The 26,424-nt window shown below is 42.4% G+C and overlaps 1 protein-coding gene across 1 annotated transcript in view; it reads right to left on the reverse strand.

The window, feature by feature from the left end:
• LOC114350208 (5-oxoprolinase) overlaps positions 1–26,424 on the reverse strand; it is a 44,304-nt gene that overhangs the window by 14,587 nt on the left and 3,293 nt on the right. The window contains exons 5-19 of the mRNA XM_028300915.1: positions 24,195–24,396; positions 23,633–23,730; positions 21,259–21,366; positions 20,074–20,226; positions 18,367–18,506; positions 18,220–18,287; positions 17,497–17,630; positions 16,491–16,642; positions 13,283–13,428; positions 12,565–12,706; positions 11,792–11,924; positions 10,058–10,202; positions 9,391–9,538; positions 5,990–6,102; positions 4,434–4,609 (exon numbers count right to left, since the gene is read on the reverse strand). Of these exons, the coding sequence (XP_028156716.1) occupies positions 4,434–4,609; positions 5,990–6,102; positions 9,391–9,538; positions 10,058–10,202; positions 11,792–11,924; positions 12,565–12,706; positions 13,283–13,428; positions 16,491–16,642; positions 17,497–17,630; positions 18,220–18,287; positions 18,367–18,506; positions 20,074–20,226; positions 21,259–21,366; positions 23,633–23,730; positions 24,195–24,396 (2,058 nt within the window). The remainder of the gene's footprint in view (positions 1–4,433; positions 4,610–5,989; positions 6,103–9,390; positions 9,539–10,057; positions 10,203–11,791; positions 11,925–12,564; positions 12,707–13,282; positions 13,429–16,490; positions 16,643–17,496; positions 17,631–18,219; positions 18,288–18,366; positions 18,507–20,073; positions 20,227–21,258; positions 21,367–23,632; positions 23,731–24,194; positions 24,397–26,424) is intronic.

Raw genomic sequence — 26,424 nt, forward strand, 5'->3', positions numbered from 1 at the left:
TGCATTTTTAGAAAATTGCCACCTGCGATTACTTTTTCTCATGCCATTTCTACAAATGAGGATACTTTTCAATCTAGTTTTTTTCCTCATCACAAGGGATAGTTGGGCTATCAAAAGAAAATATCAAAGTTCAACAAACTAGTTTTGAAAGTATGAAAATTTTAAGAAATTGCAGAAGTGAAGGAAAAATTAATTCATTGTCTTGCACTTTTGATCAGCCATCGTGTAAAAAAAATCTAGGAAGACCATCGTGCCCATTACCTTAAAAACTTCCTTGGTTAATTGAGATTCTAAAAAGGTATCACAAGCCTATGTATCCTGTATTATTTTTATCTTATGGCTACTTGAATAGCAACTAGTATGAAAACTGCAAAAATGAGTTTTTCTCGTAATAGTTAAACTAGGACTGCATAGTGGCATTAAATACAAATGGATACTTTTTAGCGTAGGAATTTAAATAAAGCAACATTTTATCATCATCATCATCATCATTTCAGCCGTAGGACGTCCACTGCTGAACATAGGCCTGTACCCTAATGATTTTCATAATGACCGCTTGGTAGCGGCCTGCATCCAGCACCTTCCTGCTTACCTTAATGAGGTCGTCGGTCCACTTTGTAGGTGGACGTCCTACGATGCGCTTTCCGGTACGTAGCCTCCACTTGGACCCTGTTGCCCCATTGGCCGTCCGTTCTGCGTTTTTGTGATTACTTATTTTTTGTTTTCCACCTTATAAATGTGCCTATAGACAGATGCCCGTGATGATACACGGCTCGGAAACGTGGATTTTTTGCACAGCGTGCTATGGAAGGGGCTATGCTCGGGTTTCTTTACGAAACCGTATCAGAAATTAGGAGACCTGTAAACGAACTAAAGTCGCTAACATAGCCCGACGGATCAGCAAGCTGAAGTGGCAAAGGGCAAGGCACAGTAGTTCGCAGAACTGAGGCAGCAGGGTTCAAGTGGAGGCTACGTACCGGAGAGCGCATCGTAGGACGTCCACCTACAAAGTGGACCGACGACCTCATAAAGGTAAGCAGGAAGGTGCTGGATGCAGGCCGCTACCAAGCGGTCATTATGAAAATCATTGGGGTACAGGCCTATGTTCAGCAGTGGACGTCCTATGGCTGAAATGATGATGATGATGATGATAAAATGTTGCTTTATTAAAATTCCTACGCTAAAAATTATCCATTTGTATTTGATGCCACTATGCAGTCCTAGTTTAACTATTACGAGAAAAACTCATTTTTGCAGTTTTCATACTAGTTGCTATTCAAGTAGCCATAAGATAAAAATAATACAGAATACATAGGCTTGTGATACCTTTTTAGAATCTCAATTAACCAAGGAAGTTTTTAAGGTAATGGGCACGATGGTCTTCCTACATTTTTTTTACACGATGGCTGATCAAAAGTGCAAGACAATGAATTAATTTTTCCTTCTCTTCTGCAATTTCTTAAAATTTTCATACTTTCAAACTAGTTTGTTGAACTTTGATCTTTTCTTTTGATAGCCCAACTATCCCTTGTGATAAGGAAAAAAACTAGATTGAAAAGTATCCTCATTTGTAGAAATGGCATGAGAAAAAGTAATCGCAGGTGGCAATTTTCTAAAAATGCACAAAAACTTAAAAATCTTGAAAACGGTGATATTTTTACTGGGGTCAAAATTGGACGTTAGGGAGACCATGGCGAGGCCTATCGATGGTTACAGGGTTATCCATTGTTTTTGGGACACCCTGTATAAAAAAGACAGCAGTAAGAGCATTCTTTAGAGCGTAATCCCGACTGACTTAAGAGTCACTAACTTTTAGTGAGCTTCTTATGACTATAGAGCGGGGTTACCTTGAGTCTAGACGCATTTAATGGATCATATTACACGAGATAATGGAAAGCAGAGCCTAGAATATAGGAACTAGGATAAATTCTTTATAGATAGCTACGCAACGTGAGCGGGCTGTGACATCTACGTCATACTTTTATCGAACGCCCCACGTAAGTCCCACGTACGCCCCATGAATGCTCCACTCAAGTGACCTGCTGTCGTAAGTTTCCCGCGTAAGCCCCACGTACGCCCCACGAATGCCCCGCGAATTCCCCACGTACGCCCTGCGTATTCCCCACGTACGCCCCACTAATGTCCCGCGTATTCCCCACGTACGCCCCACCAAAGCCCCTCGTTTTCCCCACGTACGCCCCACTGACCTCCAACCAGCTGCTCCTCATTGAGCCGCCCCCCGTCCACGAGCAGGAGCGAGCGGAAGGCCGCGCCCTCTTGCGCCAGCGCGGCCGAGTGCGGCGGCATCGAGCCCGGCGTCAGGCCGCCGATGTCTGCGTGTGACGCGGGACGCTAAGGCAATACGTACCTTAAGGCGACGGGCACAAGAGTGCTTTTGCCATGGGTCTACATAGTCTACCTACAATCTTAAGTCACTAACAGAGACAGAAAAAGACAGCAACACCATTTAGACAAAGAAAGCACTAAGAAAATACGCGGACGCGGGTTCAAACTTAGGACAAGATCTTATACTATCTACCTACCATGGGCCAAATTCACAAATGTCACTGACGCCTTCAAAAGAAAGAGAAAGTCATAACATTTAGACAAAGACAAGAGCAAGACACTTTATTTATTATCGTTTCGTTCCCATTAGTATCTATCTAAAGCTTATTCAACGATCTATCGAGCATTTCGATGATAGATAGTGACTTACCTTCAATCAGCTTGTCACTTTTGGATGATCTAGTCCACATGATGCATAGGCAGCTACTATTAGCACGCACGTCTCACATGCCAAATTGCCCTCTGAATATCTAACTCTGATTGTGCCTGACTCTGACCGCGCCTGACTCTGACCGCGTAAGTACCCCGCGTAAGCCCCACGTACGACTCACGAATGCCCCGCGTATCCCCCACGTACGGCCCACGAATGCCCCGCGTACTCCCCACGTACGCCCCACGAATGCTCCGTGTATTCCCCACAAATGCCCCGCGTATTCCCCGCGTACGCCCCACTGACCTTCAACCAGCTGCTCCTCATTGAGCCGCCCCCCGTCCACGAGCAGGAGCGAGCGGAAGGCCGCGCCCTCTTGCGCCAGCGCGGCCGAGTGCGGCGGCATCGAGCCCGGCGTCAGGCCGCCGATGTCTGCGTGTGACGCGGGACGCTAAGGCAATACGTACCTTAGGGCGACGGACACAAGAGTGCTTTTACCATGGGCCACAATCGCAATACCTAGTTACTAGCATGACGGACGCTTCTACAGCAGTTGTTTGTAAAAGTTTGAAGACAGAAAGAGACAGCGACAAAATTAAGACAGAGACGGCAATAAGAAACTTACACTACGAAGAATATTCGGCGCAGTTCCAATTTAGCAGCGGCATTATCTTAGTCACTAAAATCCTACCAGTGTTTCTACCTTGGGTCGAAATCACATGGCACTCACGCATCCAAAAGAAAGAGACAACTACAAGCTTTAGACAGAGACAACAACGAGATCCCGAACTCACGAATGCCCCGCGTATTCCCCACGTACGCCGCACGAATGCCCCGCGTATTCCCCACGTACGCCCCAAGAATGCCCTGCGTACTCCCCACGTACGCCCCACTGACCTTCAACCAGCTGCTCCTCATTGAGCCGCCCCCCGTCCACGAGCAGGAGCGAGCGGAAGGCCGCGCCCTCTTGCGCCAGCGCGGCCGAGTGCGGCGGCATCGAGCCCGGCGTCAGGCCGCCGATGTCTGCGTGGTGCCCGCGGGACGCTAAGGCAATACGTACCTTAAGGCGACGGCCACAAGAGTGCTTTTGGCGTGGGTCACAATCACAAGTCACTGATGGGTCACAGTAGTAGATAGAAAGAGGCGCTGGGTACCAGAGTGCTTTCACCGTGGATGCCACGACAATACATACCTTAAGGCGACGGGCACAAGAGTGCCTTTGGCGTGGTTCACAATCACAAGTCACTGATGGGTGATCAGAAGTTTGAAGACAGCAGTAACGTGTAGACAAAGACAGCAGTAAGAGCTATCTTTAGAGCGTAATCCCGACTGACTTAAGAGAGTCACTAACTTTTAGTGAGCTTCTTATGACTATAGAGCGGGGTCACCTTGAGTCTAGACGCATTTTATGGATCATATTACACGAGACAATGGAAAGCAGAGCCTAGAGTATGGGAAATAGGATAAATTCGTATAGAGCTACGCAGCGTGAGCGACTTATGATTTAGTCCTCATACTTTTTCAAACGCCCCACGTCAGTCCCACGTACGCTCAAGTGACCTGCTGTCGTAAGTTTCCCGCGTAAGCCCCACGTACGCCCCTCGAATGCCCCGCGTATTCCCCACGAACGCCCCACGTATTCCCCACGAATGCCCCGCGTATACCCCACGTACGCCCCAATTATGCCCCGCGTATTCCCCACGTACTCCCCACTGACCTTCAACCAGCTGCTCCTCATTGAGCCGCCCCCCGTCCACGAGCAGGAGCGAGCGGAAGGCCGCGCCCTCTTGCGCCAGCGCGGCCGAGTGCGGCGGCATCGAGCCCGGCGTCAGGCCGCCGATGTCTGCGTGGTGCCCGCGGGACGCCACGAAGAATACTGGACGCGGGTTCGAGCTTGGGACAAAAATAATTTGTTAGATTTCTCAACCATTTCACTTCTCCAGGACAAAGGCCTCCCCACAAGGATTTCCACAATGGCCGTTCCTGCACTCCCTTTATCCAGGTGCTTCCCGCGACCTTTACTAGATGGTTGGTCCACCGAGTGGCATTAATTAGTCTCCACTGTCAGAGCATGACCTTTTCTATATTACGAGAAGCAAATAGAAGATTTGGCCTATACCAAACTCAGACCGAATTGACAATGTCTGATGCTCCGTTTCTCCCTTAGTCGCCTCTTACAACATCCGCAGAGGAGGAACGTGGTCCTATTACAGGTATCTGGGGGCACGGCAGTGCCCCCACCAAGTCGAGCAAAAAAGCGGCACGGCCGTACCATCCTTTTCTCGAAGCAATTCAGGCCATTTTCGACCGCCTGTAACTTCGTTGTGGATAAAACTAGAAGGCTGAATTTTCATTAGCTATGCAGGCATTGTAAAGACACGGTATATTTAAAATTTCATTCAATTTGAACCAGTAGTTTAAGAATTATAACGGGTCAAAGTTACTTAATTTTGTCACTCACTGACTGACTCACTGACTCACTGACTCACCGATCATCAAAACTCTAAGGCACTTCTAGCAGACCTAGAAGCTTCAAATTTGGAATATAAGTAGTGTTTGGTGTATGAATCAAGGAAAAACTATAATATTTGGGGGCACGGTAGTGCAACCGCCAAGTCGAGTAAAATTTTTCAATTTCGGTCCAGTTTTCTAGATACATAACTGCTGTCTACAAAATACAAAAAGAAATGAGATCCCATCAAAAACAATACTTGTCAAAAAAACCAAGTCTCGCAACTCAGTTGTTCTACGGTAAAAAGTTGTGAGATCCATGTAATACCAAGTCCAGGCCAGGAAATCTTTAACGTTTTACATAAATATATTGACTTGGCCATCGCATGAAAACACGTGTAAATTAAATTATTTAGTGCGATGGCCAAGTCAATAATTTATGTAAAACGTTAAAGATTTCCTGGCCTGGACTTGGTATTACATGGATCTCACAACTTTTTACCGTAGAACAACTGAGTTGCGAGACTTGGTTTTTTTGACAAGTATTGTTTTTGATGGGATATTAATTTACAAGAGCTTTATCAAACACGGTACCTACGCGACAATAATGTAAATTAAGTATGTACGTTATTTTCTCGTTTCAGCCAAATGACGTCCACGGCTGGACAAAGGCCTCCTGCAAGGATTTCCATTTTTCCATCTATCCACATAGTGGGGGCATACCCACGCTACGTCTTCCGTACCTACATTCTTTATTGTGTCTTTATTATAAAATTAGCGTTACAATAAGGTCTTAAATTAATTACTTGATACAAATCTCACCCATAGAATACTGGAGTGATGACGGTCAAGTCCGGCAGGTGGGAGCCTCCAGCCTTCGGGTGGTTGGCCAGCAACACGTCTCCTGGCTTCAAGGAGTCTCCGCGGACCTTCATCTGGAATGGTTTTGATTGCTTTTTTATCTCTTTGACTGAAAAGGCTTTCACTATGACATTTTAAGTAGATGTAATAAATGCTATTTTGCAACAATAATTATTATGATTTATTATCTATGTAAGGAGTATATCACATGTATAAATAGTTAAGTAGTAATAAGTAGACATTCTAAAACTATGTAAGCCATTTATTTATTTATTTATTTATAGGTACAACAACAGAATACAATCTCAAACATTTTTATAGAAAAACATTAGTTTTTTTGCATTCAAATTGAATTCCTATAAATGTTGCACACAACGTTTAAATTATTATTGAGCACTTTTATTAGTTAAACAACAGAAAGTCGCATAGGCCATTAAAAACCACAAACATTTAAATGAAACTAACATATCAATTACTAGCTTTCCGCCCGCGGCTTCGCTCGCGTGGAATTTTATCTGTCACAGAAAAACAATATCGCGCGCGTATTTGCTCACCGTTTAGACACGGTAATAATATCATACAGTATTGTAACTTCATATAAACAGACGAAACGAGAACTTTCTTTCGAAATTCAAATCTCAGTATGCGCTCGGTATGCAAAAGTCGGGGGTGTCGCGAATGTGCCGAATGGACGTCGGTGGCCAAGTGTTAAAAATGACAAAACTGATTGAATTTGACTGACCGTCATTTACGGTCAAATTGGTCAGAAACTAGTCAAATTGTCATTTTCAGTCAGTTTGATTTGAAATGAAAATTATATTGTATTAAACCAGCTTTTGCCCACGACTTCGCCCGCCCGAAATTAAAGTAACAGATCATTATGATTATTAAAGTTTCAAAATTATTTAAGTAGTTTTTATTAAATTAAATGTACTAATCACAAAACAACACACATTTTTAACCTATTCTATTCACAAAGTATTTTGTTTGTCTAAGAGTGCATTACCGCAGCAAAATTTTTATAAATGTTGTGCTTTAGAGAGTCGAGAGTATAGCAGATAATTAGTCCATCGTGAGCAGAAATTTGTCCACTAATAGCAAAATTCGTTTAAAATTATAGTTTTAAAGTTATTAGGAAAAAACAGATTTTTAGTTAGAAAAAAATTGAAGTTATTAGAAAAAAATTTTTTTTTTAAAGTCGTTCTATCCCGGAACCAAATACATGGATAGATAGCTTTTGTTGCGTAGTAATTTGTCCACGAATAGCAAAATTTGTTCGTGTTCCGGATTTCAAGTTATTCAGAATTTTGCTGGGGTAATGTTTTGTGATGTCCTAGATCTCGTAAATGGCTCAACGCAGAAGTTTGAAAAAAATACCAATGATAGACCTTGATATGTCCAAATTAGTTCAAGCATTAGTCATTGATTTGAATGATAAACACCAGTGTAATTAAATGATTTCGAAAATCAGATAAAACCGATTTGTGAGTAAACCAGTACTCTTACAATCGAATAAAAAAGTGTAGCATGTACCCTTGGTACACCTTTATAACCACAGTAAATATAAATGATGTGGCTTTGCGCAAAAGAGAGATCTCAAGAAATTTAATTTATTTTAACAGTCTTACTTTCGTGGCCGAATACGCAATTCCCTTATAACAAGGGAACATGGCATACAATGGACAAATTAAAATGTTCCTTGAATAAGCTATCCTGTTAATTTCAGCTTTATATTACGGCTTATAAGAAAGTTATCGGACTGCAAAAAAATATCAGGAATTCTTCTATAAGCCGACCAAATTATAAAGGTCACAAAAAAGCGAGGTTTACTCACAAATCCGTTTTATCTGATTTTCGAAATCATTTAATTACACTGGTGTTTATCATTCAAATCAATGACTAATGCTTGAACTAATTTGGACATATCAAGGTCTATCATTGGTATTTTTTTCAAACTTCTGCGTTGAGCCATTTACGAGATCTGGGACATCACAAAACATTACCCCAGCAAAATTCTGAATAACTTGAGAACCGGAACACGAACAAATTTTGCTATTCGTGGACAAATTACTACGCAACAAAAGCTATTTATCCATGTATTTGGTTCCGGGATAGAACGACTTTCAAAAAAAAATTTGTTTTTTCCTAATAACTTTAAAACTATAATTTGAACGAATTTTGCTATTAGTGGACAATTTTCTGCTCACGATGGACTAATTATCTGCTATACTCTCGACTCTCTAAAGCACAACATTTATAAAAATTTTGCTGCGGTAATGCACTCTTTGTCTAACTAAATAAAAAATTACAATCACAAAACTAGATAGAAATTCTAAGTAGGCAGATGTAATTAATGGGTAATGTAGGTGGGCAGCCCTATCGCATGTTGTCATACTGTGACGTACCGCGCGACTGTTGACATTTATTTCAAAAATATGGCCGAGTTGGAATACTGTATAGATAGTATTACCGTGGTTTAGACCTACCCTGGACTACGACAAACATTTTAAAACCAAAATCAGCTCAATCGGCCCAGCCGTTCTCGAGTTTTAATCAGACTAACGAACACCAATTCATTTTTATTTATATAGATAGATAGATATGTATAGTTAATAATATAACGTAGTGTCAGGCCTGGCTCACTCCGCGCGGTACATCCGATAATTACCTACAGCGAAGCGCCCCGCGCCGGCGGGTATTATATCAGTCGAGTGTCACGCGCGCGCTCGTCAGGACGCTGGCGCGTGGCGTGCGTTGTAGTAGTATGATTATTATTCTATGATCGAAGTATTATTTAAAAATGGACATAAAGAGAAAGAAATATTGTGCGGCGTTCGGGTGTTTAAACGAAAAGTAATCTACCGGATTTATCTTTTTTTTTCGCTTTCCAAAGATGCTGAAAGGTATGTTGGCCATGTAGGTAATCAATAATTCTTAGGATAGTATAGGAACCTAACCTACTATGAAGGATTTCCATAATGAATGCATACTTACCTACATACGTACCTCATTACAAATAAGTAGATTAATATTTTTTCACTAGACAGCAACCCTAACAGCGTAAGAAAAGTTCAGAGGCACACGATAGAAAGAGACAAAACTTGTAGGTGAATAAAATTGTAGGTACGTAGTGCTGTGCGAGCTGAATTCCACTGTATCGCGTCGTAGCAAGACTCGCATTTATTTAAATCGTCTTGCGGAGTAATCCTTCTGTACCTGTACTATTACTTATTCTGTGGTAGTGTGTTATGGCTATTCAGTTTTTGTGATCTTCAGTAGTAAAGTTGCTAATTTTGATGTTACGTGATGTTCGAATTTTACACAATCAATAAAGAATGATTTTTTTTTACACACTGCTTTACCTGATATTGCACAGTCTCCTGCATAGCACCCAAGTGCACTGGAATGTGCGGCGCGTTGGAGACAAGCCCGCCGTCTGGCCCGAACAAGGCACACGAGAAGTCTAGGCGCTCCTTTATGTTGACTGATATGGAAGTTCTTTGAAGCACCCTGCAATTATTATTATTTATTTAGTATAGATCAGGTACCTACTATGGAATATAAGAAAGAAATGAATAAAAACAGACAAACAGAATCTTAATTACATTACATTAATACAGATAAGATTGCGTCCAAATTACTTTTTCGCTAGTTCTTCTGTCGATTTCTATTTTATTTCAGAGTCATTTCCGTGCTTTTGGAAGCTCGTTAAAAGTAGGTACTGAGTCAGAGGATTAGCCTCAGGAATTCATCATCAACATCATCATTTGAGCCACAGGACGTGCACTGATACGACCATAGCCTCCCCCAATGATTTCCACAAAGGCCGGTTTGGTAGCGGCCTGTATCTAGCATCGTCGGTCCGCCTTGTGGGTGGACGTCCTACGCTGCGCTTTCCGGTACGTGGCCTCCACTCCAGAACCTTGCTGCTCCATCGGCCGTCAATTCTGCGTACTGTGTGCCCTACCCTTAGGAGTTAAAATAGACTGAATTTGCTTTGAACTTCAAGAATAATTAGATGATATTAACCTGCCCATCTGTTCAGCAATGGACATGAACCGATGCGAGAATATGCTGAGCTGTATGGAGTCCAAGTCAGCCGTCACTTTCTTAGGTTTGCCCGACCCGATGGTTATACGAATGTCACCGTATTTGGTTATTTCAGCTCGGCAGTCTGAAAGAAGCAATAGCTGTAAAGTAGTTGTATAACGTAAAACCAACTAAAAATAGTTAACTAGTAGCATTCGTGACAGATTCAACTTCGAGGCGAAGTATTCACAAACGATGCTTGATTAAGTGAAGTAGCAAATCGAACGCACAGCGGTGAATAGAGCTCTGTGATTGGTTCGTGTGTCACCCTGTGCGTCCACGCGCACTGTGAGACCTCATAGTAATGTTTGTGAATACGGGCGTTAGTACAGTCAACAGCAAATCAGGCTATACTCTCGTTGCAAAATAGCACTTATTGCCATAACCAATGATATTATATAAAAACAAAAGCAGATATGTTATAAGCGCTCGCGCTGTGAATACTCACATACGTCCCAATAGGCTAGTTGCCTAAAAAAATTTTTTTAGTCCGTAATGTTTAATATCAAAAAATATTGGACACATATATTTTTATTTGTCAATCTAACAAATAATTACATAGTTATGGTGCGGTGGTTTGAAGTTGCGCACGACGTCACAACGAGCGGCATTTTTAAGCAAGCGTTGACGTCACGGGCCTCCTCTTATGAACTTTGGGGCGCTTTATCTCTTTAAATTTTCATTAGTTTGAAAAAGTGAAAAATACGTGTAGAGTATTTTTTGATAAGTTAACTGACGGACTAATTAAAACTCTTGCTTTTTGACCCGGGCAACATCCCCATTGGGACGTCTTGTGTTTAGTCTTCGTGTGGCCTGCGTCGTGCGCAATCGCGTGCGTACCACACCGTAAGTTCCTGTGTTCTTACCAAAATAAATAAAAATGCCATCGTGTGTGTTTCGAAAGTGTACCAATTATGACTCTAAAGTAAACAAAATACAAGGGATCTCTTACCACATGTGATTATGCAAATTTATTTAGTATTTATATTTTCAATTATTTATGCAAACAATCAAGACGCCATGCGCCATGTTCAAGTTAAGAAAGAGAAAGCGATCTTGTTTTGACGTTAGAGCGATAAGGATGCGTGCGCTGCGGACATAGATTAGTTAGTGCAGAATCGTTAAAACTATAGCTATCTCTTTCATTTGCGTGGTATTTCGTATCTTTTGTTTCACTTATCAGTTACATTTGTCAATGTGTGCAATTTGGAATAGCTCGGCACTAGTCGGCACGGATTAAAATCGTAATTTCTATGAACATAACATATCTATAGTTCTATAATATCACGTCATTGGCCATAACACATAAGGTGCTGGTTTGACTTATGTGCTGTCGTCTATAAAATTAAACTGTCACTTTGTCTAAAGACACAAGTAAATGTTCTACTATTCAGTGATGATATTGTATGACCATTGTATGACTATTTTACTAAAGTCGTGTAATTATATTGCTGTCGCGCTCGCAGTCGCGACAGCAATATAATTATGTGCGAGCTATAAAGATGGGTAGCGTCCAATGACCCCATCATTGGACGAAATTCTTTCTGCTCGGCGACCGGACTTTAGGCATATTTTGCATGCCATTCTTATCACATAGATTACGCAGTGGTTCCTCTTTGATTAACCAAATTAAGACGTTGACCAAGGTAAAATATCTACAAACATTAAACTTACTGGGCTCCACAAGTATGGTGGACAGACTGTCCATGATGATGGCAGGCCCTGGTATCTCCTGCTCGGGCTTAAGGTTCTCCAGCAGATATATCTGGGTGTCCTGGTATCCACCTTCGAAGTATACTTTCACTGACTATAAACAAATGATAGATGTTATTGAGTCGTTCATTCATTCACTCATTGAACACGAAATATCAAAAACTAGCTTTCCGCCCGCGGCTTCGCCCGCGTGGAATTTTGTCTGTCACAGAAAAACTTTATCGCGCGCGTCCTTGTTTCAAAAACCGGGATAAAAACTATCCTATGTTCTTTCCCGGGACTCAAACTATCTCTATGCCAAATTTCATCAAAATCGGTTGCGAGGTTTAAGCGGGAAAGCGTAACAGACAGACAGACAGACAGACAGACAGACAGACAGACAGACAGAGTTACTTTCGCATTTATAATATTAGTTGGGATTAGTATTTGATCTATTACGCTGAAGGTATTTCACGGGTATCTGACATAATCTAAGAGAATTTTGCAAAACAGTTAAATAAGAAATGAGTTAATCAGTTCTTCATTATAAAGAAATATTCGGTGCTAGATAAAAATAAACATAGGTGAATCCGCCGACATAATCTTGTATTCGTTTATTTGTTTCAGCCAAATGCCGTCCACTGCTAGACAAAGGCCTCCCCAAGGATTCCCACAACGACCGGTCGTGCGCTGCCCGCATCCAGGTGCTTCCCGTGACCTTCAACAGATCGTCGGTCCACCTAGTGCTCATTTACCTTTTCCGCCACCGGTTTAGTGCCTTTCCCACTAGTCGGCGCCACGGCATCGGGCACCTGACTCATGCCTACTCCACGCACCCTGATGTCATCAACCAACACGTCTCGCTCTGACAGCGTGAAGCCGAACTCGTTCTTGTATCTATTGGGGGAAAGAATATAATAGTCTGAGGTGATTATCGCAATGCGATTTGACGATGAGGATATTTGCGCTCACCAGTTGGCGCCACTATAGATTAAGGTCCTGTCACTCGCCAGTGGTGCCAACTGTTAAGTATAAAAACGATAGGAGGATTCTAGTTTATTTTCTACCAGAATAGATTAATTTTGACTCATTGAGGAGTCTCGCTATCTGATTCAAATTCGCCAGCAACCAATTCAAAAACTCTTCATCATCATGCATCATAACCAGGTCATTTTAAATTCGTGAAGTCATGACGTAGCGCGTAAAATCGTTTTAATTTTTAATAGGACCGGGCCACTTTTGACCCGTGAGCTCCAAAGTGTACAAAAATAAAATAATAATAATGTTATTGCTCCCCGGTTCGGACGCTACACTTTTCCAGTTTGTGTTCGACACTCTAGAACTTTCCTGCTCCTACGGCCATCAGTTCTACGAGCTATGTGCCCCTCCCCCTGCCACTTAAGTCCGGCATTTCGCGGGCTATATCACTTTGATTATTTCACTGATCTTTTTTCTTCTTTCTATGACACTTACCTGTCCACAAAAGCCGCATAGAAATCCCCGTGTTTGCAAGCCGTAGGCGAGTCGCCGGCAGAGGGCGCCACCATCAACGCGCAATCGGTACCCGCGTAGCGCAGGTGTAGATACGGCTCCGTCACTATTTGCGAGTCCGAGAAGCCCTGATGGGAAAGACAATGACATTCAGTATCTAGTTTGAAAAAGGGACACGTCTTTTCATCGTGAGTATAGGTTAGGTTATTAAAAGCTCTTACTTTGTCTCGTATCCCTCAGGAATTTCTACTGACTGATGTATCAGGTCAGGATCAGAGGTGCAATAGGCAAGATGACAAAATTTCAATTATTTGTCGGTCAGACAGATAATATTAGAAAATATTAGACTCATATTTTTATTTTTTGTCATAATTAAATAATAACAGTGCTACATCGAGTTCAAATGGCGCGTTACGTCACGCTTGCGTAGATTTTTTACTCAAAAGTGACGTCACGCGACATTTCAACTTAATATAATACGGTAATTATTCGATTATGAAAACCATTAAAAAATATGTGTCCAAAATTTTTTTATTATCTGTCGGACGGACTAAATAGAATTTCGATTTCATTACCCAGTCATCATCCCTATTATGTAAAGCAATCGTACTCATTTGACAGTTCAAAACGTACGATAAAATCTGTCAAACGCTTTGTTACACTTCTGATTTTATCGTACGTTTTGAACTGTCAAATGAATAAGATTGCTTTACACAATTCCACCTCAGGTACAAGAATTGCTCAAAGTTTGTCCCTGCACACAGCATCTAGCACGTCCAATATTGTTATACCTAGGATCTTACAGTTAGAAGAATAAAGAACTGTCTGTCTATGTTTTCTTGTCTCAGTGACTAGTCACTAGAACGTTCAGCTGAACTATATGGATGCTATTTTTGTAACAATAAGTTACTGTACTATTGGCAACAGTGTTAACTGCCCATTGCCAGTTATGTCATCTCGTTCTATCGCAAAGAATCACCATTTGATTCGAGCGAGAGCAAAAACGGAAATGGATAGTTAACAGTGTGGCCGTGTGTACCTGTGCTCTAAGCTTATTCCTGCAGACAGCCGCCAATACATCTAATTGTGTGTCAATCTGCTGGAAGCTGTCGCGACAGTACACCGCCGCGCACGGTTGTTGGGCCTCGTGCACCTTATGCAGTTGTAATAGACACCATATTGCAACAACTGTACCTGTGCTCTAAGCTTGTCCCTGCGACTGACGCTAGAACGTCCAGCTGAGCTGGATAAAAGAAAGAATAAAAGTGCTAAAAGTTTCCTAGACTTGCAAGAATAAAGGTACTGTACCTGTGGTCTAAGTTTGTCCCTGATACTGCCATTAGAACGTCCAGCTGAGCTATATAGATAGATGCTGTTTTTCAACAAGAATGTAAGTATCACAAGAGCACAGTAGTTCAGCTGAGCTATATGGATGATGTTTTTGTAACAATAAGGCACTATACCTGTGCTCTAAGCTTGTCCCTGCAGACAGCCGCCAATACATCTAACTGGGTGTCAATCTGCTGGAAGCTGTCGCGACAGTACACTGCCGCGCACGGTTGTAGGGCTAATGCCATGCCGTACGCTGATGGTATACCTATGATCTACAGCATCTTATATAGTTGTAATAGATGCCATATAGCTAAAGCAACGTAGGTAAAAAAAGACTACTGTATTTGAGTTTGTGTCTTTATACAGTCGCTAGCACAAAAATCATAAAATTCATTTATTTTTGCAAATAGGCTTTTAAAAAGCACTTTTACACGTCCCAATATTAACCCTACCACTGCTTCGGGACAATAAATGGGCCAGTGCTGAGAAGAAGCAGCGCAAGATACTCAGTCACTATAGTCAGCCTCCTTTTCAAGGGTTTACAGTCTTTAAAATATACACATTATAGTCATAAGTATTGATGCGAGCTAGGTAGTTAAACATTCCAAACATTTTTATCTTTTATATAATCATCAACTTTATACCTTTCTAGCTAGAATCGTAAGAGTTAGAGGAATAAAGAACTATAACTGTGCTCTTTTGTCCCTGTGACTAACGCTATAATAAGGTACTGTACCTGTGCTCTAAGCTTGTCCCTGCGACTGACGCTAGAATGTCCAGCTGATCTAAATGGATGCTGTTTTTCAACAAGAATGTAAGTATCACAAGAGCACTGTACCTGTGCTCTAAGCTTGTCCCTGCAGACAGCCGCCAATACATCCATCTGGGTGTCAATCTGTCGCGACAGTACACCGCTGCGCACGGCTTTTGGGCCGGGCACCTTATACAGAACTTGTATTAAACGCCATTTTGCTACAACAACAACTAGCGCCATGTCGTACGCTGACAGAATACCTACTTAGGATCTACAGCATCTTACGCAGTTGTAGTAATAGATGCCATATTGTAAATGTGAGGAAAATGGGAAGGTACTGTACCTGTGCTCTCCTATCCCTGTGCCTGCCGCTAGAGCGTTCAGCTGAGCTATATGGATGATGTTTTTGTAACAATAAGGCACTGTACCTGTGCTCTAAGCTTGTCCCTGCAGACAGCAGCCAATACATCTAACTGTGTGTCAATCTGCTGGAAGCTGTCGCGACAGTACACCGCCGCGCACGGTTGTTGGGCCTCGTGAACTACGTGCGCTAATGCCATGCCGTACGCTGATAGTATACCTAGGATCTACCTACAGCTTCTTATGCAGTTGTAATAGATGCCATATTGCAACACTGTAATGTAGGTACAGCAAGTATGAGGTACTGTACCTGTGCCCTATGATTGTCCCTATAGACAGCCGCTGGTATGTTTAATACCCTTAAGAATAGTTTTTTAAACTTACAAGAGTAGGATTCTGTACCTGTGCAATGCTTGTCCCTGTGACTGACGCTCCAGCTGAGCTAGATAGATGCTGTTTTTCAACAAGAATGTAAGTATCACAAGAGCACGGTACCTGTGATCTAAACTTGTCCCTGCAGATAGCCGCTAAGCGTCCAGCTGTGTACCTAAGCACTGTGGTTATGCTCAGAGTTTTTCATTACAAACAGCCGCTAGCATGTTCTTAACACCTTCATACCTAGAATCTTCGTTCGTTCGTTTGTTTCAGCCAAATGACGTCCACTGCTGGACAAAGGCTTCCCCCAAGGTTTTCCACAATCTAATCACCTAGAATCTTATAGTGACAATAATAAAGGTACTATACCTGTGCTCTAAGTTTGTCCCTGCAGACAGCCGCTAACACGTCCAGCTGTGTATCAATCTGCTGGAAACTCTCAGGACAGTACACCGCCGCGCACGGCTGTTGGGCCTCGTGAACTACGTGGGCTAATGCCATGCCGTACGCTGATAGTATACCTGGGGGGTTTGATAGAGCTGGTTACATATTGTTAACTTCAAAAAATCTGAATGTTAGTAGAATATTCGTAATTTATAGCAAATTGGCCGCCGCTGTTCAGTGTTACTATTGTAATAAATGTCATTCGTAAGACAGGTAGGGATTTTCCGTCAATTTGGGAGGAAACGACAAATTAGAGTAGGCGCACGCCGTTGATTTTTCGTCGGCCGATAGTTTAGTCGGGCAGTTGATCAGTATGGGCATGTATGGGAGTGCGCACACTACGCCGATTCGATTTGGCCGATTCTTCATACAATTTAAAATCGAGCACAACTATCGGCCAACTAAAAATCAACGGTGTGCGCCTACGCGTCTCGATAGAACGGAGGTTACTACTAAGGCTAGTAGATTTTGTTGTAAAATGATAACTAAAGAAACACTGGCTTTTTTGCACGACTTTGCGAAAAGTCTTTACCTAACATAACCCTCTTTCAAAAATCGGGATATAAACTATCCTTTTTTTAATATCTGTAAACGCTTAACCGGTACAGTGTTATAAGAGTGAGCAAGTAAGACATTTACATTCGCATAAAGGCCTATTCAGACCTAAGCGGTATTCGCTACCGTCCGCGGCAGAGAAAACCCTGTGGGTATGCGGTAATAATACTGTTCAGACCTAAGCGGTATTGCCGCGGTACTTGATACTAAATACCTGAGCGAAACCCTCGCGGTATGAACCTCTACCCACAGCGGTAGCGAATATCGCTCAGGTTTGAATAGGCCTTTAAGACGCGGATGTGAAACTGGGAGCAACGACCCAGTTTCACATTGATACACTTGTCGATATTTTCATATACTCGTATTTCACTCGTACCTGCGTATTTGTGTATTAACACAGTGGCTATCCCCAGCTGTCGAGCCACGGCGCACGCGTGTTGACCGCCCGCGCCGCCGAAACATGCCAGCGCGTGATGCGACGCGTCGTGCCCTCGAGCCGTGGTAAGGGCTCTGGAAATGTCAATGACCATACTAAACTGCCATTTAAAACTAGATTACGTAAGGCTTTACAACAGTGGATTTAAATCTACATCGTAAAACATATTCAAAACTGATGATTGATAGTCCTTCGAGCCGGACTTTTTCTTGTCGTGTCGACAAAAAACCTACACAAGTGTCACTGTCAGCCCAAAACTCCGCCACAAGAGTGGCATTGTCTTTCATTAAATCTTCCTGCGTGCTGCGTGCTGGACTTATTGAACTTTATTCAGATATACTAGCTTTCCGCCTGCGGCTTCGCCCGCGTGGAATTTTGTGTCACAGAAAACCTTTATCGCGCGCGTCCCTGTTTCAAAAACCGGGATAATAATCCTATGTCCTTTCCCGGGACTCAACCTATCTCTATGCCAAATTTCATCAAAATCGGTTCGTGGTTTATACGTGAAAGCGAAACAGACAGACAAACAGCGTTACTTTCGCATTTATAATATTAGTATAGATTTTTATACATAATTATTTAATTTTTATTTATTGATTAACTTATGTTTCATGGAACTTAATGATATGTTTAGTTAGAGTACTAATAACACATTCCGTTTACCTGATCGGTCGGCACATAGCTTCGTTGGCAACATTGATGAAGCCCATGGCAACTTCTTCCATGCTCATCTGAAACATGCAGAAAAATCATCAGTTACTTTTCAAAACTACTCTTACTTAATCAATTTATCTGTTTTTTAAATTTTACCTGTTTTCCACCATCTTCTTTCAGGAAACCATTGATGTCATCGGTCATCTTCTTGAAGGCTGCGACGGTTGTATCTTTGTCCAGAGGCTCGTTTTCGTTGCGTCCAAATATCTTAGGGAAGTACTCGGGGAGCAAGCGGCCTGTGACAAAAAACAAGTAGATAATACAATCAGCTGTGTGTACTTTATATATTCGTGCTATTTTGTACAATTCAAATAACAGGTGGTTAGTATCAGTGACAGCTATTCCTCTAGCAGAATCGACCCCCTCTCCCTTCCTAGAACAGAATCGACTCCTTTCCCCTTCCTCGAGCAGAATAATAGTAATCTGCAGTCTCTTTAAGATATCTTTCCTCATACTAACTAGCTTAAATAATGCACTAACAAGAGTTNCTAAAACATAATGAAAAATCTAAAAAAAAACATAATTGAGATAAAAGTAAGTAGTTTTTTTTTAAATACCTCGTAAATCGTAAACCGCTTATTACCGCGTAATCTTTCATACTAATAACTTAAATAAAAAATAATAATTTTAATTTCATAAATCAATGGTACGGAACCCTTTGTGCGTGAGTCCGACACGCACTTGGCCGGTTTTTTAAACACACGATGCAAACTCACACTCAGCCCACTGATCTAAAGAACATTAGATCCACCCTCTTGCAATTACTCTAAATCCTTTCCAACATTATAGTAGCATACCCAGCAACAGGTTTGCGTCGGTGACAGTCAAGGGCCCTCCCTTCCTGTAGCAGGCGGGCCCCGGCTCGGCCCCTGCGGACTCGGGCCCCGCCACGAAGAGCCCCGACTTGAAGAATAGCATTGACCCACCGCCTGCAGCCACTGTGTTGATATCTTTTCTCACACTAACTTACCAAGAAACAGGTTAGCATCAGTAGCAACCAAAGGTCCCTTTCCTGTAGCAGAATCGACCCCGTCGTCCTTCCTAGAGCAGAATCGACCTCCCGTCCCTTCCTATAGCAAACTCAGGTCCCACTACGAAAAGCCGCACCCTACAGCCTCTGTATAATATCTTTGCCATGCTATAATACTAAGGTACACTCGTACCAATAATCGTTAGCATCAGTGACAGACAAGCCCCCTAAATTTAGCAGACTCACTCCCCCCCCCCCCCATTTTCTATCAAGATCCATCCCCTTGCAGTCACTGTAAATCTTTTCCCACACTATAGCTTACCAAGCAACAGGTTAGCGTCAGTAACTGTCAAGGGCCCTCCTTTCCTGTAGCAGGCGGGCCCCGGCTCGGCCCCCGCGGACTCGGGCCCCGCTACGAAGAGCCCCGACCTGAAGAAAAGCATTGATCCACCCCCTGCGGCCACTGTGTTTATGTCTTTTCCCACACTAACTTACCAAGAAACAGGTTAGCATCAGTAGCAACCAAAGGTCCTTTTTATCTAGCAGAATCGACCCCATACCCCTTCCTAGAGCAGAACTATACATATCCCCCTTCTAAAGAAGAATCGACCTCAGCCCCTTCCTATAGCAGACTCAGGTCCCACTACGAAAAGCCGCACCCTACAGCCTCTGTATAAAATATTTGCCATACTATAGTACCTTACCAAGCAACAGATAAGCATCAGTGACAGTCAAGCCCCCCCCCCCCCCCCCCCCCCCCCCCCCCCCCCCATTTTCTATCAAGATCCATCCCCTTGCAGTCACTGTAAATCTTTTCCCACACTATAGCTTACCAAGCAACAGGTTAGCGTCAGTGACAGTCAAGGGCCCTCCTTTCCTGTAGCAGGCGGGCCCCGGCTCGGCCCCTGCGGACTCGGGCCCCGCCACGAAGAGCCCCGACCTGAAGAACAGCATTGATCCACCCCCTGCGGCCACTGTGTTGATGTCTAGAATAAAAGAAACTTTTATTACAAACTAGCTGACCCGGCGAACTTTGTTCCGCCTTAATGGCAATAAATAAGCAGACTTTTTTTTTAATTTCGAACGGGATAAAAAGTATCCTATGTCCTTCTCCTGGCTCTAAACTACCTCCCTGACAATTTTAAGCTAAATCGGTTCAGTCGTTCTTGAGTTAAAAGCGAAGTAACTAACACGACTTTCTTTTATATATATAGAAGATACGAATTAAATACATCTTCTTCCCACACTACGTCTTCTGGCTCGTGGTCGCCACTCGAGAACTTTTCTGCCCCAGCGGCCATCACTATGCGAGCTATGTGCTCCGCCCTTAATTCTAGCCTAGACTAGGTGGACCGACGATCTGCTAAAGGTCGCGGGAGGTGCCTGGATGCGGGCGGCGCAGGACCGGTCGTTATGGAAATCCTTGGGGGAGGCCTTTGTCCAGCAGTGGACGTCATTCGGCTGAAACGACGACGACTTTTTCTTATATTGTTTATGGCCAGGTCTGGGATATTACGGCCCATATGGTGACCTCTCCAATGAGTTCCGGTCATTGCATTTTCAACCATAGCGTTAAAACTATAAGGTGCATTATTATTCTCGACCTAAAAATCCCTTGCCGTGTTGTCCCGATAATGTACGCAGTCCCTAAAGCTTCATCCACACCAACGATGGCGATCTGTACCTACGCGTTGGTGTGGTTGAAGCATAAGGGTTTTAAAAAACTGTATCAAGTGCCTGTATAGTCTGGTCCGTGAGCACGTAGAATTTTGTCCAATGACCCCAAGCTACCCATCCTTATCGCTCGCGCGTAATTTTATTGCTATCGCGCTCGCACACTCACTGCAGGTGCCAGTCGCACAGTCGCGACAGCAATATAATTACGCGCGAGCGATAAGGATGGTTAGCTAGGGGTCATTGGACAAAATTCTACGTGCTCACGGACCGGGCTTTAGACAAAGTGACATTCGTGATTGATTGTAACAAAGATTTAAAAAAATTATGCTTGTAATTCTTACCTAATTGTGGGGCCTGTATGGTGACGCCGGCTGTGGTGGCCTCGTGCACGTGTTCCAAAGATCCTGCATACCGCGACACGTCTGTAGATGTACCGCCCATGTCGAAACCTGCCAGGATATAAACAAAAGAATTTTAGATGTATCTGTCACCGTTAGATTACAAACATCGTTCGATTACAATCTATCTCGTGAGATTGTAAACTGTCGAAAAATTGTGAACCGTAACATATGATTGCAATTTAACGCATTATTTTTCGCTATATTGTAATCTATCGAAGTGAAACTGTAAAATTACAATCTGTCCCGCGTCAAATTGTCAACTGTCAGAAAGCTCTTCCTGATTGGTCGGTCTTATTGTAAGAGCGACCAATCACGACCATCCGTTTTTTGTCCCCACAGAGTTAGAAATGAAATAGAGGTGTTAGTTAAATAAAATAAATAGGTACACTTAAAAAATTCTTCAAGTTTTTAATTATTATTTAGTAGTTAACAATTATTTTGTCTTTAAACATAAAATAAAATTGGAAATATTAAAAAAACACCTTTATAAAAAATATTTTGTCGTGTAACAAAAAATAAAATTAAACACAAAAACGGTTATTTTGTCCTCAAACACAAACTGAAATTGGGAAATTATAAAAAAAACGTATAAAAAATCAATCATTTTGTCCTCTAACACAAATTAAAATACCTTGAGATTTAATTATGCTGTTCTCATCTAACAATTTTATTATACTTTGTATTCTTTGATTTTTTTGTCCATTCTAATTTTTTACTATTTTCATTATGCCCACTGTAATATTTTTGTAACTCTATGGTAAATTCGTTCGGATTAACAATACCTGTTTTTTGAGAGGTATTTAGTTGACCAGGCTCAATATCCGACATGGCAAATAGTATTCAATGAGATCACTTAAGTTCACACGCATACAAATATTAAAACACGAAAAATTTATGTAATTTACGTTATGTTCGCAAACTAGCACTAATTCGTTGGTTTATCATAGATTTTTTTACGTCCACAATAATTTTACATAACTAATTCTATAGATATGTTATTTTTAAAACGAAATTAATTTATAATCACAAAAACAATAGTTTACATTTAACAACAAACCAATTAACAAACAAATATGGCGAGTGCCGGGGCGGCGGGGGGCACATAACGTTCAACCAATCAGCGCCTGAGATCACAATTTGACCGCTTCCCATCGATAGATTACAATAAAGCGAAAAATAATGCGTTAAATTGCAATCATATGTTACGGTTCACAATTTTTCGACAGTTTACAATCTCACGAGATAGATTGTAATCAAACGATGTTTATAATCTTACGGTGACATATCTATTGCTAACTATTATAGCCAAAGAACAAAAAGTATCGCTTTAACTCAAGTTGCAGTGGACTACATTATAATGTGCTCCAATGATATTAAAGAACTATAGATATGTTACGTTCATAGAAATTACGATTTGAATACGTGCCGAGCTATTCCAAATTGCACACATTGACAAATGTAACTGATAAGTGAAACAAAAGATACGAAATAGCACGCAAATGAAAGAGATAGCTATAGTTTTAACGATTCTGCACTAACTAATCTATGTCCGCAGCGCACGCATCCTTATCGCTCTAACGTCAAAACAAGATCGCTTTCTCTTTCTTAACTTGAACATGGCACATGGCGTCTTGATTGTTTGCATAAATAATTGAAAATATAAATACTAAATAATTTTGCATAATCACATGTGGTAAGAGATCCCTTGTATTTTGTTTACTTTAGAGTCATAATTGGTACACTTTCGAAACACACACGATGGCATTTTTTATTTATTTTGAAAAGAACAGGAACTTACGGTGCGGTACGCACGCGATTGCGCACGACGCAGGCCACACGAAGACTAAACACAAGACGTCCCAATTGGGACGTATTTGAGTATTCACAGCGCGAGCGCTTATAACATATCTGCTTTTGTTTTTATATAATATCATTGATGTGCTCATAAAACTGATAGAAGTTGAAAAGTTCTCGAGTGTCGACCATGGACGATAGTGTAGACAAGCTTCCCTGCACTAACTATACTATCGCCCGTATTCACAAACTTTACAAAGAGGTCTCACAGTGCGCGTGGACGCACATGGTGACGAATCAATCAGAGAGCTATATTTAACGCTGTGCGTTCGATTTGCTGCTTCACTTAAGCAAGTATCGTTTGTGAATACGAGCGTATGCCTTCTATGTCTTCCGTAAATGTATGATAACTTGCTAACTCAGTTATGATTCTTATCATTCACCAGCCTCAGCCTAATGTAAATACATGCTTGTAAAAGTAAATAAAATTTATTTATTTATTTATCTTTAGGAATATTACCTATAACTGGCAAGCCTGTCTCTTTCTGGTATGACGTCATGGCGTACCCAACCACACCACCCGCGGGCCCCGAAAGAATGGCCCGAGAACCGTTAAACCTGTAAGAATGAAAGGAAAAATTGTTTATAAACATATTACTTTTTATTAAGTGATCTCCCTCAATTTTTAAAGCAACCAATAAAAAATTGAAGCCATATCTTTCCTAACTAGAACTTCATTTTGGCCCTAAAAATAAATAAAAAAGTCAATTTAGCTAGCAAACAAAGTGACGTCATAAAAATTAGCTAAAACTACTACTACTCCTTGATACACTTATTATAAATACACTAACACTAGCGCAATGAGGGCTATCGTTTTAGCGCTCACCATTTAGCGCCACTGTAGAGTAAGGTCCTGTCACTTGCTAGTAGCGAAGACAGTGGCACCAACTGGTGAGCGCGAAAGTGGTAGGAGGACTATCGCATTTGCACTCATCAAGATGGCGCCACTGTAGAGTAAGGTCCTGTCAAGGGTGCCAACTGTTAAGTATAAAAACGATAGCCCTCATTATCAATAAACTCACAGATTCATAGGAGTCAGCCCTCCGTCACTCTGCATGAACAGCACGTTAGCTCCTTCCAGGCTCCCTGAGAAGCCCTGTGAGAATCCTCGCAAGTACTCCTTGATGTGAGGCGTGAGATACGCGTCCGCACTCGCCGTGTGTCCCCTCGGAACAAGACGCACCATGGAGGTTATGGCGTGGGAGAGGGACACTTGGGTAAATCCTATAAAAGACATAGAGAGAGTGAGAGGGGTCTTGCGTGAATCCTAAAAGACAAAACAGGGTGTCCCAAAATTAGCATGTTACACTGATACTGGAAGTAGGTATATCGGCCTAAGACGCTTCAAACAACCTAATATTATGTCCTAATTATAGGACATCCTGTATGGCAATAAAAAGGACTCAATTACAATGAATTGAGCCTGTCTTGGACCTTCTGAGAACCCTCGCAGATACTTTTTGATGTGAGGCGTGAGGTACGCGTCCGCACTCGCCGTGTGTCCCCTCGGGACAAGACGCACCATGGAGGTTATGGCGTGAGAGAGGGACACTTGGGTAAAACCTGGCGAAGATATAGAAACGTAAACGTTATGGAAGATATAATAAGGACACAATCGCAATGACTAGTCTTAACGAAACAGGTACTCCTTGATGTGAGGCGTGAGGTACGCGTCCGCACTCGCCGTGTGTCCCCTTGGGACAAGACGCACCATGGAGGTTATGGCGTGAGAGAGGGACACTTGGGTGAAGCCTGGCGAAGATATAGAAACGTACCTAAACGTCATGGAAGATATAATAAGGACACAATCGCAATGACTAGTCTTAACGAAACAGGTACTCTTTGTGTGAGGCGTGAGGTACGCGTCCGCACTCGCCGTGTATCCCCTCGGAACAAGACGCACCATGGAGGTTATGGCGTGCGAGAGGGACACTTGGGTAAATCCTATAAAAGACATAGAGAGAGTGAGAGGGGTCTTGCGTGAATCCTAAAAGACACTATTATAAAACAGGGTGTCCCAAAATTAGCATTTTACACTGATAGTGAAAGTATATCGGCCTAAGACGCTTCAAACAACCTAATTATGTCCTAATTTTAATATATTTCAGTAAATTGAGCCCGTTTTGTGCCCTGTGAGAACCCTCGCAGGTACTCCTTGATGTGAGGCGTGAGATATGCATCCGCACTCGCCGTATGTCCCCTCGGAACAAGACGCACCATGGAGGTTATGGCGTGGGAGAGGGAGACTTGCGTGAACCCTAAAAAGAAAATTAGCACGTCACTTGAACACCTGAGGTAAATGGGCCTAAGACAAATCGAACTAGCCCAATATGTCCTCCTGTCTGTATGATAATAAAATGAGCCCAATTGCAACGAGTTGAGTCCGCCTTGTCCCCCTTGGAAAGACCTTATTGGGTCAGACACTCATTGATATGAGGCGTGAGCTACGCGTCCGCACTCGCCGTGTGTCCCCTCGGAACAAGACGCACCATGGAGGTTATAGCGTGAGAGAGGGACACTTGGGTAAAACCTTAAAAGACAGACGTTATATACAGAGAGATAAATAGAGAGTGAGAGAAGGTTCTTGCGTGAATCCTAAGACACTATTATAAAACAGGGTGTCCCAAAATTAGCGTGTTACACTGTTACTGGAAGTATATCGGCCTAAGACGCTTCAAACAACCTAATTATGTCCTTATTTTAATCTATTGCAGTAAATTGAGCCGTCTTGTGCCCTGTGAGAACCCTCGCAGGTGCTCTGTCATGTGAGGCGTGAGGTACGCGTCCGCACTCGACGTGTGTCCCCTCGGAACAAGACGCACCATGGAGGTTATGGCGTGTGATAGGGATACTTGGGTAAAGCCTGGAAACGTTAGAGAAATATCGATGTTATGGAGGAATAATAAGGACACAATCGCAATTACTAGTCTTAAAGAAACAGGTACTCCTTGATGTGAGGCGTGAGATACGCGTCCGCACTCGCCGTGTGTCCCCTCGGAACAAGACGCACCATGGAGGTTATGGCGTGAGAGAGGGACACTTGGGTGAATCCTGACAAAGTTTGAGAAATATCGACGTTATAAGGCGTTATTGGAATGAATTGAGACCGCATTGTACCCCTAAAGACAAACTGAACCATAAAAGTTATAGTGTGTGAATGTTAATCTCTACAGCTGGAGTTCATGTATTTATTATTTGGCAGGGGGCGCCAGAGGATTCAGGCTTAGCTCCCCACGCTAGCCAGAGGTCTGA

This window comes from Ostrinia furnacalis, unplaced genomic scaffold, assembly GCF_004193835.3.
Source record: "Ostrinia furnacalis isolate ACB-3 unplaced genomic scaffold, ASM419383v2 OfSCF0817, whole genome shotgun sequence".
Classification (NCBI taxonomy): domain Eukaryota; kingdom Metazoa; phylum Arthropoda; class Insecta; order Lepidoptera; family Crambidae; genus Ostrinia; species Ostrinia furnacalis.